The 16,545-nt window shown below is 35.5% G+C and overlaps 1 protein-coding gene across 1 annotated transcript in view; it reads right to left on the bottom strand.

Moving 5' to 3' along the window:
- Positions 1–7,536, bottom strand: part of LOC143229409 (kynurenine formamidase-like) — a 48,692-nt gene extending 41,156 nt beyond the window's left edge. Inside the window, exon 1 of the mRNA XM_076461720.1 lies at positions 7,415–7,536. Coding sequence (XP_076317835.1) covers positions 7,415–7,432 — 18 coding nt within the window. The 5' untranslated portion in view covers positions 7,433–7,536. The remainder of the gene's footprint in view (positions 1–7,414) is intronic.
- Between the last annotated feature and the right edge of the window lie 9,009 nt (positions 7,537–16,545).

Below are 16,545 nucleotides of genomic sequence, written 5' to 3' on the forward strand. Positions count from 1 at the left end.
TTAGAGCAGAAATTAAACAGCTAAAACAAGAAAAATGGGACAACTTCTTCTCCCAACTAAACGAAAAAAACCGACCCTAGTAAGTTCTGGTTACACTTAAAAAGATTCACAAATGAACCCACGACGAGAAAATACCAAACACTGAAATACAACAACACCTTAAAACAAACCAACAAAGAAAAAGCAGAAGCTTTCAAACATCAATTACAAAACACATTTAAAACAAATAATGACTCGGACATGAACAACTATTACTACAATAAAATAAACAACCACGTAACAAATAACATAAAATTATATAAACCACATTTTCCAAACAACATTATAAACAGTAACACTAATAATACATATGACTACAATACCCAAATACTCACCAAAAAAATCAAACCAAATGAACTTGAACAAGCAATCAAAAATTCAAAAAAGAAAGCACCTGGAAATGGTGGAATACAAACAATTCTCCTCAAAAAAAGCACTCCAAAATTATTTGACCACTTATTAGCCATATTTAATTTATCTCTATACTATGGATACATCCCAGTTTCTTGGAAGCAAGCTAATATTTTAATGTTCCACAAAGAAGGAAAACCAGCCAATAAACCAAACAGTTATCGACCGATCAGCCTAACCAGCTGGGTAGGCAAAATTCTTGAAAGAATAATAAGCAATAGACTCTCCACATTTTTGGAGATTAACTTTAAATTACCAGAAGAACAAAACGGATTTAGAAAATATGGACAAACAACAGATCATTTAATTAGATTAACTGAAACAATAATAAGCAGCTTTAATAAAAAAAAAAAAGAATGCACTGTCGCTTGCTTCCTCGATATCGAGAAAGCATTCAACACTGTATGGCACAATGGTCTTTGGTTCCGTATGTATGAAATTGGTCTACCGCGTGGGATTATCCGCTGGTTATCAAACTTTTTGGAATATAGAAAATGTATAATAAACGTAGAGGAAACCTTCTCGGAGTACTTCACTCCAGAAGCTGGAGTCCCTCAAGGAGGGGTGGTTAGTCCTATTCTCTTCATCATGTTTGTAGATAATATGCCACTTAAAGACCCAAACCATGGATACGCGTCACAGTTCGCTGAGGCCCGGCATGGCCAAGCGTGTTAAGGCGTAATCTGAGGGTCGCAGGTTCGCATCCCGGTCGCGCCAAACATGCTCGCCCTTTCAGCCGTGGGGGCGTTATAATGTGACGGTCAATCCTACTATTCGTTGGTAAAAGAGTAGCCCAAAAGTTGGCGGTGGGTGGTGATGACTAGCTGCCTTCCCTCTAGTCTTACACTGCTAAATTAGGGACGGCTAGCACAGATAGCCCTCGAGTAGCTTTGTGCGACATTCAAAAAACAAACAAACAAACAGTTCGCTGATGATGTAGCAATTTGGAAAAGTGCCCCTACGCCAGAAACAGCAGTCACTAACTTACAACCACAACTAAATAGATTATGTGAATACTGCCAAAAATATAGAATTAAAATAAACACAGCGAAGATACAAGTAGCAATATTTTCAAAATCAACGAAACATCAAAAACTTCAACCCCAGATCTACGTGAAGGGAGAGCTTCTCCAGATTGCTACATTTGCAAATTTTTTAGAGTTAACATATGATTCTAAACTTACCTGGATAAAACATGTAAATAACATAAAAACTAAAATTTGGCGAAGAATAACCTATGCTAGGAGTCTAACTGATAAAAACTACGGAACAACACCAGAAAACATAATTAAAGTATACAAGACATACATTAGACTAGTAAGAGACTATGCTGCTCCTGCATGGATCAATGTATGTGAAAAACAAATACAAACCAACTCCAAACATTACAGAATACACTAATTACATCAGCATACACAGTACCTAAAACCACTTCCTCAAAGTTCATGCATAATTACTCAAATACACAAACAATACCAAATAGACTTCTACAAAGTACAATAAAACATTTTGATAAAAATTGGCGAAGAAATGAGTTGTTATTCGAACTAGACAGATATTGCATATATGATGAAGAGAGACCTAAACACCTCTCCCCGTTAAAATTGTACATCAGATCTTTAAGATGAAATCAAATTTAAAATAATAATAATAAAATAGTGCTAAAATAAAACAGGCCACCTACGTTCTAGACTTATTAAAAATAAATATATAAACAAATGAAAGAACAATATAAATGGACATTGCCCTGAAAAGAACGAGATTTAAAGTTATGCTATTACTTCAGCCATTTTGTATTTACTATAAATGAGTTAACCAGTCCATTCCAACTAAGTAATGGAAGGAGGAAGAGGACTAGTGTAACAAAATCGACAGCATGTAGCTACTAATAAATAAAACAAGTTTCATTAGATAATATCACCAACTTTTGTTTTGAACGCGCATTACAGCTTTTGTCTTTCCTTGGTTATAGATGTATCTTTCATGCCACTATTCATTCTGTAAGTGACAGACACGACTTTGTGTCTTAGTGGAACATATTGATCTGTATTCACTGAACCATGCCTACTTTTGTTGCTTAACAGCCATTAAAAATAATCAAATCCTTTCATTGCAAGCCATTAAAGAGTCATTTTGATACACAAACTACAATAAACATCTCTACTAGCTGCCTCAAATTTTAACCGTTGGATCATCAAAATAGTACACCGTAAGTTATATTAATGGGCAAAGTTTACCCAAGTAGTTTGAAAAACATTCCTTTTCACCACAGCAACCAAGCGTCCTTGAACGAAATCTGATCCAGTTAACAAGGTCAAAAAGGTTGTTTATAGAATGCAATTTGCAGCTGTAACTTTTTTACCTGATATACGAAAATAATTGCATACGATCATTTCTTCCTACTTTTACCCACATACAACAAACCCAGATTATGGAAAGTTTGAAATAAACTAAAAATAAAACCACGTAATTAGGAACTTATACAACAATTAAATTTTGAATAATTACGAAAATTAATTGTAAACTAACTGTTGGTGTATACAAAGACGAACAACAAATGAAACTAACTGTTGATGTATACAAAGTCGAACAACAAATAAAACTAACTGAATCAGTAATTATTTCATTTAAATGATACTACATCATGTAATAGATCTGAAACAGACCCACTCTTAAGTTGGCCTAAACGCATCTGTTTTGTCGATTTTAAGTTTAAAACCACGTTATTTTATAATCTTTATTTGAATTTACACACACACACACACACGTGATATTCCAAAGCTCAAAATAAAATTAAAAACCAACTGACCACTTCAGAGTCACAAACCAAAAATACAGGAAAAAAACCGTAATGAATTGTTACTATTTAAGACAGAAAGCAATGATTTATAAAATTATCAATTAAAAAAAGTGGAGGCCGTCAAAAGTGATAAAGGTGCAAGAGCACATTTTATCGATTCATGCTTTATAAAGTAACAAGGGCTGACTTAGCACGCGCCTTATAAGCAGAACTTACCTACCCTATATTAGAACCTTCAGAACAACTTCAAGTTTTTACCACCATATTGTATACATATAATATACATATTATATGAACAATAAGAGAAAGTTGTACGTGATATCTACATAATATAACAGTATTCTGAAGATTTTAAAGCAGATATGCAGTGTCTTCAATTTTTTTCAAAGAAGAATCGTGTATAGTGTTTTACAGTCTGGGTTGAAATTCACAGTCCAACTTTATATGCAAAAAACGGCTTGTTTGGGTTGAGAAAATATTTTACATAGAAGAGCGAACAACGTTTCGACCTTCTTCGGTCATCGTCAGGTTCACAAAGAAAGAGGTAACTGACCGGAAGCTGACCACATGTTTGAAAGGGGTTGTGTAACTGAGTGTCGGAATGTAGAGGGCGGTGTTAGATGTTTGAATACATAATTTTATTTATTTTATTATATTAATATAGGTTTAATGGCGTTCCTTTATATTGGTTTATTTTGGGTTTAAGTTGTTGTATAAGTAAGGCTTCTTTAATTTTGCGTTTGTTTATGTTTGTTTCTTTATTTAGTATTTGAGTGTTTTCTATGGTTATGTTGTGTTTATTTGACTTGCAGTGTTCGAAAACGTGTGAAGGTGACTTTTTATGTTCTTTGAATCTAGTTTCCATTTTTCTACTTGTTTCTCCAATATAGAAGTCGTGGCAGTTATCACATTGTATTTTGTAAATAATGTTGGTGTGGTGTTTGTCAGTGTAGTTTTTACATAGTATAGACCCCAGTTTTGTGCCTGGTTTTTGAATAAATTTGGTATTAACTGGAATGTCATATTTTGTTACTAATTTTTGCCAAATGTTGGTTATTTGTTTGCTGATGTCAGGAATATATGGTATACAGCAGTATATGGTTTCGTGATTTTTCATATGTGGACATTTGCACGCACACCGCAAATATACGGCATCCCCAAACCTCATAAACCAGATTGTCCATTACGACCAATAATGTCCACATATGAATCGTTTAATTACAATCTTGGTAAATACATAGCATGGGCATTCTCCAAATATGTAACATCAGCCAGCTCATTCATCAAAGACTTTTAATTTCAAGTCTAATGTAAATCAACTTAATCATAAAGCCTTAATGGCCAGTTTCGATGTTATATCCCTCTTTACAGAAGTTCCAACCACTGAAGCCTGCAAGATAGCCTTAGAACACAAGTTGAAACACAAGCAATTAACACAGCATTACATCCACCACAATACTGGTACAGATATGTAGATGACACGGTTGCAGAATTCAAATCTAAAGAACACATACTTAATTTTTTCAATCACATTAGCTCTATACATCCCAACATTAACTTCACATGTGAGCAGGAAGAAAGCAATCAAATATCATTTCTTAACCTCAAAATTACAAGAACCGACACACAATTCAAAACAGAAATCCACCGAAAAATCACCCATACTGGACTATACATTCCTTGGGACTCAGCACATGAAACAAAACAAAAACTCAACATACTAAGAAACCAAATAAACACAGCCATAAAACTATGCTCACCAGATAAAATTAACGATGAATTAGACAAAATAAAACAATACTTCATCAACATCAATAAGTTTCCCCCACAAACCGTAGAAAACATTATACGCACACACCTAGACAGAAAGCAAAATCAACCAACTAAAGTAAATATATCTCACGAATCAAAAAATCACGAAACCATATACTGCTGTATACCATATATTCCTGACATCAGCAAACAAATAACCAACATTTGGCAAAATTAGTAACAAAATATGACATTCCAGTTAATACCAAATTTATTCAAAAACCAGGCACAAAACTGGGGTCTATACTATGTAAAAACTACACTGACAAACACCACACCAACATTATTTACAAAATACAATGTGATAACTGCCACGACTTCTATATTGGAGAAACAAGTAGAAAAATGGAAACCAGATTCAAAGAACATAAAAAGTCACCTTCACACGTTTTCGAACACTGCAAGTCAAATAAACACAGCATAACCATAGAAAACACTCAAATACTAAATAAAGAAACAAACATAAACAAACGCAAAATTAAAGAAGCCTTACTTATACAACAACTTAAACCCAAAATAAACCAATATAAAGGAACGCCATTATACCTATATTAATATAATAAAATAAATAAAATTATGTATTCAAACATCTAACACCGCCCTCTACATTCCGACACTCAGTTACACAACCCCTTTCAAACATGTGGTCACCTTCCGGTCAGTTACCTCTTTCTTTGTGAACCTGACGATGACCGAAGAAGGTCGAAACGTTGTTCGCTCTTCTATGTAAAATATTTTCTCAACCCAAACGAGCCGTTTTTGCATATAAATTTCTCAACAAGTGGGTTTCTCGACATCACTGATCACAGTCCAACTGCTCTTTTATTTACGTTGATTTCTGTTCGCAAGTGAATATTAAAGTTTCCAATTCTGTCCATATCAAACGAGCTCTAGAGTTCGAAACACTTTAGTTTTAAGAATGACTTGTTTGGTATTATTGTATAAAAATGCACATTATTAGTACTACATATTTCAAAGTACAAATAAAGCACTTAGCAAATTCCGCCTGAAAACGAGTAATAAAACTAAAGTTGTGAAAACGTATTTACATTTAAATCTAGCACTCAACACCAGTCACATGCCAGTTCAAAATACACCCATTCAATGAGATGTAAGATATATTTAAGTATTAAAACATCGGCTGAGTTATGTAGGTATTTGTGACTCGAAGGCGATTTCACACAAGTGATAATTTATCAAGAAAGTTGTTAGCTTCGTTTAACACATATAGTTTTATGTGTTTCAATGCCAAAAACATTTTTCACTGCATGATTTTGGTGAGAGTATAGCTTGTTAAAGTTGTGTGTAACCTCTGAGTATTGTGATAACGAACTGGAAGTACTTTCTTTCGTTACCAGAAATTGAGCCGAATTGTTCATCTCTTGTTATCACCAAAATAAAAACATACTCGGCTCTGAATTATAAGGTCGATGGTCATTAAAGAGAAATTCTCTTGTTAAATTTAAATTATATAGTTGAAAACATTAATTCACAAAATACACACCTCATCCTTTCGAGGTTACCATTTTCGAATCGAATTTTAGTTTGTTTGTATCCTGTTTTGAATCAGGTTTACACTAAGGGAAACTACTTCATTATTGTAACTCACTTTTATCTTAGTGCAAGACTGTCGACGGATCATTGTTTAATTACGACCGCAGTATGTTAAGTATTAAAAGGCTAAAAACTCTACATTTAAAGTATGTACTAGAATTACATATGCAAAAACGGCTCGTTTGGGTTGAGAAAATATTTTACGTAGAAGAGCGAACAACGTTTCGACCTTCTTCGGTCATCGTCAGGTTCACAAAGAAAGAAAGGTAACTGACCGGAAGCTGACCAAGTGTTTGGAAGGGGTTGTGTAACTGAGTGTCGGAATGTAGAGGACGGTGATAGATGTTTGAATATATTCAGTTACCTCTTTTTTTCTTTGTGAACCTGACGATGACCGAAGAAGGTCAAAACGTTGTTCGCTCTTCTACGTAAAATATTTTCTCAACCCAAACGAGCCGTTTTTGCATATATATTTCTCTACAAGTGGGTTTTCTCGACATCACTGATTGTGTACTAGAATACTACTTTTATGCAGTAACAAACAGCACATATGATACCCTCTCCCCCTACAAAATATATTTAAAAGACCCTCACGTTTGTTTAAAATCTTCACTCATCAAATCATAATTTTCTGACGATACTGAGATAACATCGCAAAATTTTCCAAGAAACAGATATAAACTTTTGAATTTTGGATGCATTATACATGTATACGTATACCTACAAGCTCATAAAAACGTGATATACTAAATTAAACATATGTTTTAAGTTCACATTACAGTTTATTGTTAATCTTACCGTATCGATCTCATCCATTTGTGTAACAGTAACAAAAGCGACTACGACATCACAAATATTCCCCAACCAATGCAAACGTATATTGCCGATAATACACGAACTACACCTTAAATCTCATTGGCTCAGCGAGTCACTAGAGTCACGTGATATATATCTAAATTCTTAGTTGCAGCAGAAAAACTTTTCCTCTTTTAGCTGACATCTAACGGCACAACTGGAAACGTGTTACAAATATGTATGAACTATGTACATCCAGAGGCAAAATATGCCTATCCTATATGGTTAAATGTAGCTAAACCACAAATAAACTACAGAAACTAGAAGACCCAATAATAAAAGATGTACAAATATCAAGCTTCTTAAGAGTTCAATAGATTATTTCAAGAAAAAATTGTACAAAATTACTTCATTAAGCACCCTGAAAAATGTATCATACATGATGATCATAGACTTAAATAATCCATCTTCACCAAATCCAAAAAACTCGTTATATAACCTACGGTCACCTACTATTGGACTGACCGTCCGCGAAATAGTATTAATTTTACTTTAAAATGATATTTCATCAGCAGCTATGGAATTGTGTGTGAGAACAAGAGTATTTGTTCAAACCGAACAGCAAAAACGAAATTTTATTTTTATCGAAAATGAAAGAAGCACTGCTTTATGGACCATCGCCTGTAAAGGGTAACTCAGGTGTGTCACAACCTGCGAACAACAATAGCGCTCACGCAAACAAATACAGTGTCTGCAATTTGTACAACGAGATTTTCCTACTTACGATAATTAGTACTAATATGTCTAGATTTACCAACCACACCCAACCAATCATTCAACAGTCCAGAAAGAACATAGAGTACAGATGTTTATTTGATCCTTCCGGGTCACGTGACCAAACAACAACCAATGTGTCGAAAAAATAGAACTTCTAATATGTGTTTTTAGGATTAACGTTTAACAAAGAATTTTTCTTTTTTTTTAGAAAATAAACCAAACATAAAACAAACAGATTGGCTATTATCTTTTTCTCCATGAGCTTAAATCAGAGGTAACGTTCAAGTTTTTATGAGGGGATGGACGAGATCGTTACGACGAAGATGGACAGTATGACACCGTAGTGAAAAACTTTAAAATGTTTCACAATTGTTTTATAAGGTAAATAGCTTCCATAATTAGTTGTCAATAATAATTAAACTTGCTGTCAGGAAATTGTTAAGAATATTGAGATAAGTGCTGCCACCTGTAGTTAGGAATAACTCAAGGAGAACATTATTCATGATAGTGCTCAAACAGATGAAACTGTTTTAAAATTATTAGTACAAGTAATCCAGGAGATATTGAGGATTACTGTAGAGCAGTTTTGGATGACAATTTTTGTTGGATGGCACAGGATTTACAAGGATACTTTATCACAAGCGCTGGGTGATTAATTTCCTTGCCCTGGCATGGCCAAGCGCGTAAGGCATGCGACTCGTAATTCGCGGGTTCGCGCCCGCGTCGCGCTAAACATGCTTGCCCTCCCAGCCGTGGGGGCGTATAATGTTACGGTCAATCCCACTATTCGTTGGTAAAAGAGTAACCCAAGAGTTGGCGGTGGGTAGTGATGACTAGCTGCCTTCCCTCTAGTCTTACACTGCTAAATTAGGGACGGCTAGCACAGATAGCCCTCGAGTAGCTTTGTGCGAAATTCCAAAAACAAACAAACAAATTAATTTCCTTTGTCTGGAAGCCATTGTGAAATACCAAGATAAACTGGAGGTAAAATATTGATTGACACTCTATTTTCTCAAGTCATATAAGGGGAGAAATAGATCTAAATCAAAGAAAGAAATATTACAGTTGTGGTTGAAATAGTTTGACAATGAAATATAAAATATTAATTGATAAGTCGGGAGAAAATAATTGGGCCATGTGGAAATTTCAAACGGAAAATTTATAGAGAGGAAAAGGCCTATGGGACCATGTGACTAAAACAGAGGTACTGGCAGAGACAGCCAATGATCAAACAAGAGCAGATTTCAACAGAAAAAGGGAAAAACATTTTCAACAATTGTTCTGAATATTCAAGGTGCACAACTCCATCTTGTCACTTCATGCACAACTCCTAAGGAAGCATGGAATGTGCTGCGTGCTCACTTTGATAGGAACACACTAGCCAATAAACTATTCCCGAAAAAGAAGTATTTTTGATGTGAGATGATAGAAAGTATGACGGTCCAGGAACATTTGAAACAAATGAAGGAATTAACAGATCAGGTTGCTGCGGTTGGGACGGAAATAGCAGAAGAAGATCAAATTGTTACCTTACTTGGTAGTCTGCCAGCTAGCTATGATACAATTGTAACAGCCCTGGAAACCAAAATTGATGATATCTCATTAGAATTTGTGCAACAGGCACTGATTAATGAAGAACAAAAGAAGAAAAAGAGCACATCGAATAAAACATCATCAACTGCATTAGCCACTCGCAGCAACCGTAAACCACATGTAACACAAGAAACAAAGAAAAGGGGTAACAGCTTGAAGTGTTACAAGTGTGAAAGAGAGGGACATATAAAGCGCAATTGTCCAACACTGAAGGAAATGGTCCATAAAGCTAAGGATGTGGATATTAATGTGGCGGAAGATTATACTGATGGAAACAATGGCGTTGCCTTTGTAACAAACCAGGATAAAGGAATAGGAAATGGGGAATAGTTGGTGGATTCTGATGCGTCTAGGCATATGATACACAAAAGGAACATATTATCAAATTATCACAAGTTTAGCACACCTCAGCAAGTTAGGATTGGTGATGGAAGAACTGTTGAAGCTCTTGGAGTTGGAAACTGTAAACTAGAAATGACATTTGAAGTCAGAAATTCAAAGCATGTCACAATGCAGAATGTCCTTCATATACCAAAATTAGCTAGCGATCTATTTTCAGTAGGAGCTGCTACTGAAAAAGGAAATATTGTGCAGTTTGGAGTTAATCGCTGTTACATCCTAGGTAAATCAGGACAACTCCACGACATGGGTACAAGAAAAAATTATAATCTATACCAACTGGACTGTAAGACCAGTGTTACTGAGAATGCCTCAGTAGCCTCAAACAGCAGCATGAATGGCTTGGATAAATGGCATCAACGACTAGGGCACGTCAGTGTTTTACAGTTACAGAAGCTTGTCAGGAGTGGAAATGTAAGTGGAATCAAATTCCAGAAGTCTGATGAAGCCAGTTTCTGTGAGGGATGCACTGAAGGTAAAATGCTCAGGAAGCCATTTAAGTCAGTGGGAGAAATCAGATCAAAGGGAAGACTGCAACTTGTACACAGTGATGTCTGTGGTCCTATGCACACTTCATCTATTGGAGGAGGTAAGTACTTTGTTACATTTATTGATGATTATTCAAGATGCTGCACAGTGTATTTCTTGAAACAGATGTCAGAAGTCTTTGAGAAATTCAAGGAATTTGAGAAGTTGTACTTAAATGAATCTGGAGAGCGCATAAGAATCCTGTGCACAGGTAATGGCGAAGAATATACGTCAAATGAGTTCCAGCAATATTTGAAGTCAAGAGGCATTCATCATGAGATATCAGAAACATATTGTCCAAAACAAAATGGTGTTGCTGAGAGAAGGAACAGAACTCTTGTGGAATCAGCAAGAAGCATGCTGTCACTTGCTAAGTTACCAAGAACACACTGGGCGGAAGCTGTAGCTACTGCAGCGTATGTGGGTAACAGAGTATCCACATCGGCAATAAAACATGGTAGTACGCCATATGAGAGATGGTATGGGAAGAAAACAGATGTAGAACACATGAAAGTGTTCGAATGTCTTGCATATGCACATGTGCCAGATGTGTCAAGACAGAAATTAGACATGAAGTCTATGAAGGTACGTTTCATTGGATATGATAACTGCACCAAGGGATATCAACTGTATGATGAAAAATCCAGGAAGATTTTCATACGGTGAGATGTTATCTTTAATGAAACAGAATTTGGTCAAGAGCCTGTGACAAATGAGTATATCTCATTAAGTGAACAGATAGTGGATCAAGAAACAGAAGTTAAAGCTAAAGATAAAGCTGAACGACCAGCAGGAAACAGGAAACCCCTCATCCGCTATGGATATGATGAATATGCTGATGTGGCAGCAGCAAATGAATCAGTTTGTTACACTGCAAACTTATGCAGTATGTTAGAGCCAAGCACATTTAGTGAAGCAATGTCAAGTGACAATGCAAAGGAGTGGAAGTCAGCCACAGATCTGGAATATGAGTCTTTACAAGAAAATGACACCTGGGATCTGGTGGAATTACCAGTTGGAAGAAAACCTATAGGTTGTAAGTGGGTATTCAAAGTTAAGTATGGAAATACTGGAACAGTAGAGAGGTTCAAGAGTAGGCTGGTGGCCAAAGATTTCTCGGAGAATTATGGTCTGGATTACGAGGAAACCTTCTCCCCAGTGGTGCGCTAGGCATCAATTCGCTCCTTGATTGCATTTGCTGTGCAGAACAACTTGAAAATTCACCAGATGGATGTCATAACTGCATTTCTGAATGGTAATCTGGATGAAGAGATATACATGGAACAACCGGAATGCTACGCTGTTCCAGGAAAGGAAAACCTTGTGTGTAAACTGAAAAAATCACTGTATGGATTAAAACAGTCACCACGCTGTTGGAACAAATCATTTCATGAACAGATGATGGAACTGGAATTTGTTCAGAGTTCAGCAGATCCATGTGTTTACGTACGGAAGGGTGAAAATCTAGTAATAGTTGCAGTATATGTGGATGATATTATTTTGATTGCTGATAATGATGATGAAATAATGACTATAAAGGAAGCACTGAAGGAAAAATTCCGCATAAAAGACCTTGAAAAGCTCCATTACGTCCTTGGACTTAGTGTTGTTCAGGATAAAAAGAATGGCTGTGTATGGTTAAATCAAAGACAGTATATCCAAACTATGCTGATAAAATTTGGAATGACTGAGTGTAAGGCAGTTGCAACTCCATCAGATGTAAACGTAAAACTGCAAAAGGATGATGGTGTTAGCACTCAGGTTGACCGCAGTTTGTACCAGTTGTTGTTAGGCAGCCTCCTGTATGCTGCAATGGGAACAAGACCAGATATTGCATATGCAGTGGAAGCAATATCAAAATAATGTGCTCAGCCCAACACAGCACATTTGACAGCAGCAAAGGAAATCCTACGTTACTTGAAAGGAACATCTGATCTTAGTCTTAAGTTTGAAAAGGTACCAGGAGACGTCATTACTGGTTACTCAGATGCAGATTTTGCTGAAGACCTGGATGATAGGAAGTCCACTTCAGGAAATGTCTTCATTCAAGCAGGAGCAGCTGTAAATTGGATTAGCAAAATGCAATTCACGGTGGCTCTGTCCACCTCAGAGGCAGATTATATAGACTTGAGTCTTGCAGCACAAGAAATAGTATGGTTGAGAAGACTACTGCAAGAAATAGATTCCGAAGTTGATGACCCTGTTCGTATCATGGAAGATAACCAAGAAACAATCGCAATGACACAGAATCCAGTGGGTCATGCAAGAACAAAACACATTGATATTCGTTACCACTTCATTCGCCAATGTGTGCAGAACGGATCATTAAAACTGGAATATTGTCCCACAAACAGTATGACTGCTGACATTCTTACAAAGCCACTTGCTAGAAATGCATTTGAAAGGTTCAGAGATAATGTTGGACTGGCACCAATGGATAAATGAACCAGATAAAGTGATGATTGTAATAACATATTGAAAGTAATTGTAAAACATTTAGAATAACTGTAAGATTATTGACAGTAATTGTAAGTTTGTGTAAAACTTAAAATTAAGTGGGAGTGTTAAGAATATCGAGATAAGTGCTGCCACCTGTAGTTAGGAATAACTCAAGGAGAATATTATTCATGACAGGAACAGGAAGTATTGTGATGTCACACTTTGTTTTTTTTTGCACATGTGTACTCAATGAAGAAACACATATCAACAAAAATTTTTCGTTACAACTGTTTGACCTAAGTAACCATCCATTACTTAATTTCTAGACATATGAAACAAACAGAATTAAGTGGTATAGGAATTGTGATATTCTCATACAAATTGTTTCTGCGCATGTATCAGGTGATTGATTGTTCTGGAATTAAGCACAAAGCTATAAAATAGGCTATCTGTGCTCTGCCCGCTACGTATACTAGCAGTACCAGTACAACTATACACTTTATAAAAGAAAAGTACATACAAAAGTAATACCACAACACAACTTGGTTGAATGATCTTAGAAATTCAGGGTGGCCCATAAGTCCCTATCTATCCATATGTTAAAGGACATTGTGTCTAAACAACGTTGTAATACTAATGATGAGTTGAAGGCAGCTGTTACCGCGGCATTTGGAACAATAACCACTGCTATGTTGAGGAAAATGTCTCGCATAACATGGCGTCGCATAATATTATGCAGCGAGAATGAGGGACAGCACACAGATACACTGGTTACATAAGATATATGGATGGATAGGGACTTACGGGCCACCCTGTACTGTAAAATAATGAAGTATGCCCCCCTTGCTCAAATTTCAATTTGCACTGCACACGGTGCAACTTTCAGTTTCTCATCTATCATGAATATGGAAAAGATAGAGCTTGGTTGATGAACAAAATTTTAAAACAAAAAGGCCAGTGTCATGTGACGTATAAATGTAATAACAGAGCATTCAAGACAGAGTGCTTGGCATCAAGAGAGCTAGTTTGCAGTTCCCGAGGTGGAAAGCTTCATAAACAACGAGACTCCATGAAAATGGCCAGTAGTGTACTCTTAATTACTTACTTCAAGGCAAGATATGTCATCTTAATAAAATTACGATTGCACTCATCATAAAGATCGTAATATGTACCCTTGAAAAATATTTTAACCTTGATGGTTTGTTTATCATGTTTATATAAAAATCCAATTCAGGAAATTAATTAACTTAATAGTACGTACCGTATTACTACGAATTTCAAACGCCCTCTAACTTAATAGGCACCTCACTTTTAAAAAAGGACTTTTCAGAAAAAAATTGGATGATACTTAGAAAGGAGTAAATATGTTTCAAAAGAGTTTATTAACGAATTAAAGATAATAATAATGTATTTAAATTGAAATATAATAAAATATATACAGGAAATTTAAAATTTTCATTATAATAATGTTTCTTCTTGCTTTCTTCATTTAATCACAATGTCACTCTGGTGTTTCTTCTGACTCACTGTTATATTCTGAAGTTGATATATCTTCATCGCTTGATTCACTATTGTACCAAACAATGTCTTCTTGCGTTCCATCTTCAAAATATTTCGGCAATTTATGACTAATTGTTGTCCTTCGCCGATATGATAAACATTCTCTTTTCATAAATTTCTCACACCAGCCACGACTAGCCTTCAAACAAGTGCCACCATTTCCTGCTCAATCTTTTGCTTTTAACATTAAGACTTCCCTCGTTATATTTTCCTCACTCACTGCGTACTTTTTACCGGCTGCACGATTCCCAAACTGTTCGACGCACTGAATAGCTTTTCTTTTAAATTCGACATCATATGTAAAACGCTTTCCTTTGGGAAAAAACACAGTAAAATACCATGTGAACAACAACAAAATCAGACAAAGGCTGAGGACAGTGATATCCGACTACACTGCTAGAGGCGCTGACATAGAAAAATTTGACGTTTTATACGCGTTTTTTTAGTTTGGTTTGTTTTGAATTTCGCCGAAAATTACATGAGAGCTATCTGCGTTAGCCGTCTCTAACTTAGCAGTGTAAGTGGGGTTTTTTTAGTCTTTCTAAGCTGAGTTCTTTTCAAAATTTTTTCCAATCTGTTTATTAATGCAGGATATTTTCGAAGATCTTTGTTGTTCGAGGAAAATTATGTTTTCGAGACTTTAGAAGAGTGAAAAGTAATACCTCGAGTTTAAGGCGCACCTAATTTTCAGTTCGGAAAAATGTGAAAAAGGCGCATCTTAAATTCGAAGTAATATGGTAAATGCGTTTGTGATATTAACATACTGTCGATTGTATTTAACGGTTACGATAGGTAGAAGTTGCCTTACTTATACTATGACAACATTGTAAACGCTAACATGTAGATTTCTTCTTAGCATTTAGCATTATCAATAACATCGCTAGGACTACTTAGTGCTGAAAATGGTAAAGACCTTGTTGTGACCAAGATCATGGCAATAGTCTGTATAAACTCAGCCCTGCAGCAATAATAACAACAACAAAAAAAGAGGCTGATAATATGATTGCACAGTGCCAGTATAAAAAACATTTTTACACACACTCTCCCAGTACCAAAATGATTGAAAATATAATTAAAATCTGAGACATGTCTCCTAGCGGCTCAATGGTAACTTTGTAAGCTTAAAACGCTATAATTAATGTTTCGATATCCGTGGTAGGTAGAGCATAGATACCACATTGTGTAGATTTATGCTTAAAACAAACAAACAAACAATAAATTGATAAAGCTCAGACTTCGGCTGTGGGACTAAGAAATAGAACAGTCTCCGTATTTTGTGCAAATAATGTTATGTTGTTTGCTTTAAAACCAAAACATAACCACTACATGAAATATCTTTATAAAAGTAGCCTACATTTAATTGTAAAATATGTTGTAATGACAATCATCCACCGTATAACTATATACATACATAATACTACTGGTTTGCAAACTTAAAAGGATATCAGCTTAGAATGTTAGTCATCATATCCTTTGGACAGAATCACATATAAGTAAGTGATTCATCTGAGGTTCAAACGTACAAAAAGGAGTGAGGAGGACGGGAAAACGTCGAAATTGCTATGGAACCGACAAAAATACGAGTACATTTGTTTTTCTTTTGATAATAATTAATAGTTATGTTTTATTTATGGCAAAAGATCATGTTCCTGTTTACAATCAACAAAGAAGCATAACATGACTCAAACTCATCCGAATTACGTAAAGTGAATCTACGGGAGTTAGTGGAACTATAAAAACTATATTAAGACAAATATCTTGATGATTCCTTGCCATACTTTATACAGAAACTAAGTTCATAGTTCTGTGTTTTCGTATAGCAAAGCCACATCGGGCTA

This window comes from Tachypleus tridentatus, chromosome 10 (assembly GCF_004210375.1).
Source record: "Tachypleus tridentatus isolate NWPU-2018 chromosome 10, ASM421037v1, whole genome shotgun sequence".
In the NCBI taxonomy this organism is placed as follows: domain Eukaryota; kingdom Metazoa; phylum Arthropoda; class Merostomata; order Xiphosura; family Limulidae; genus Tachypleus; species Tachypleus tridentatus.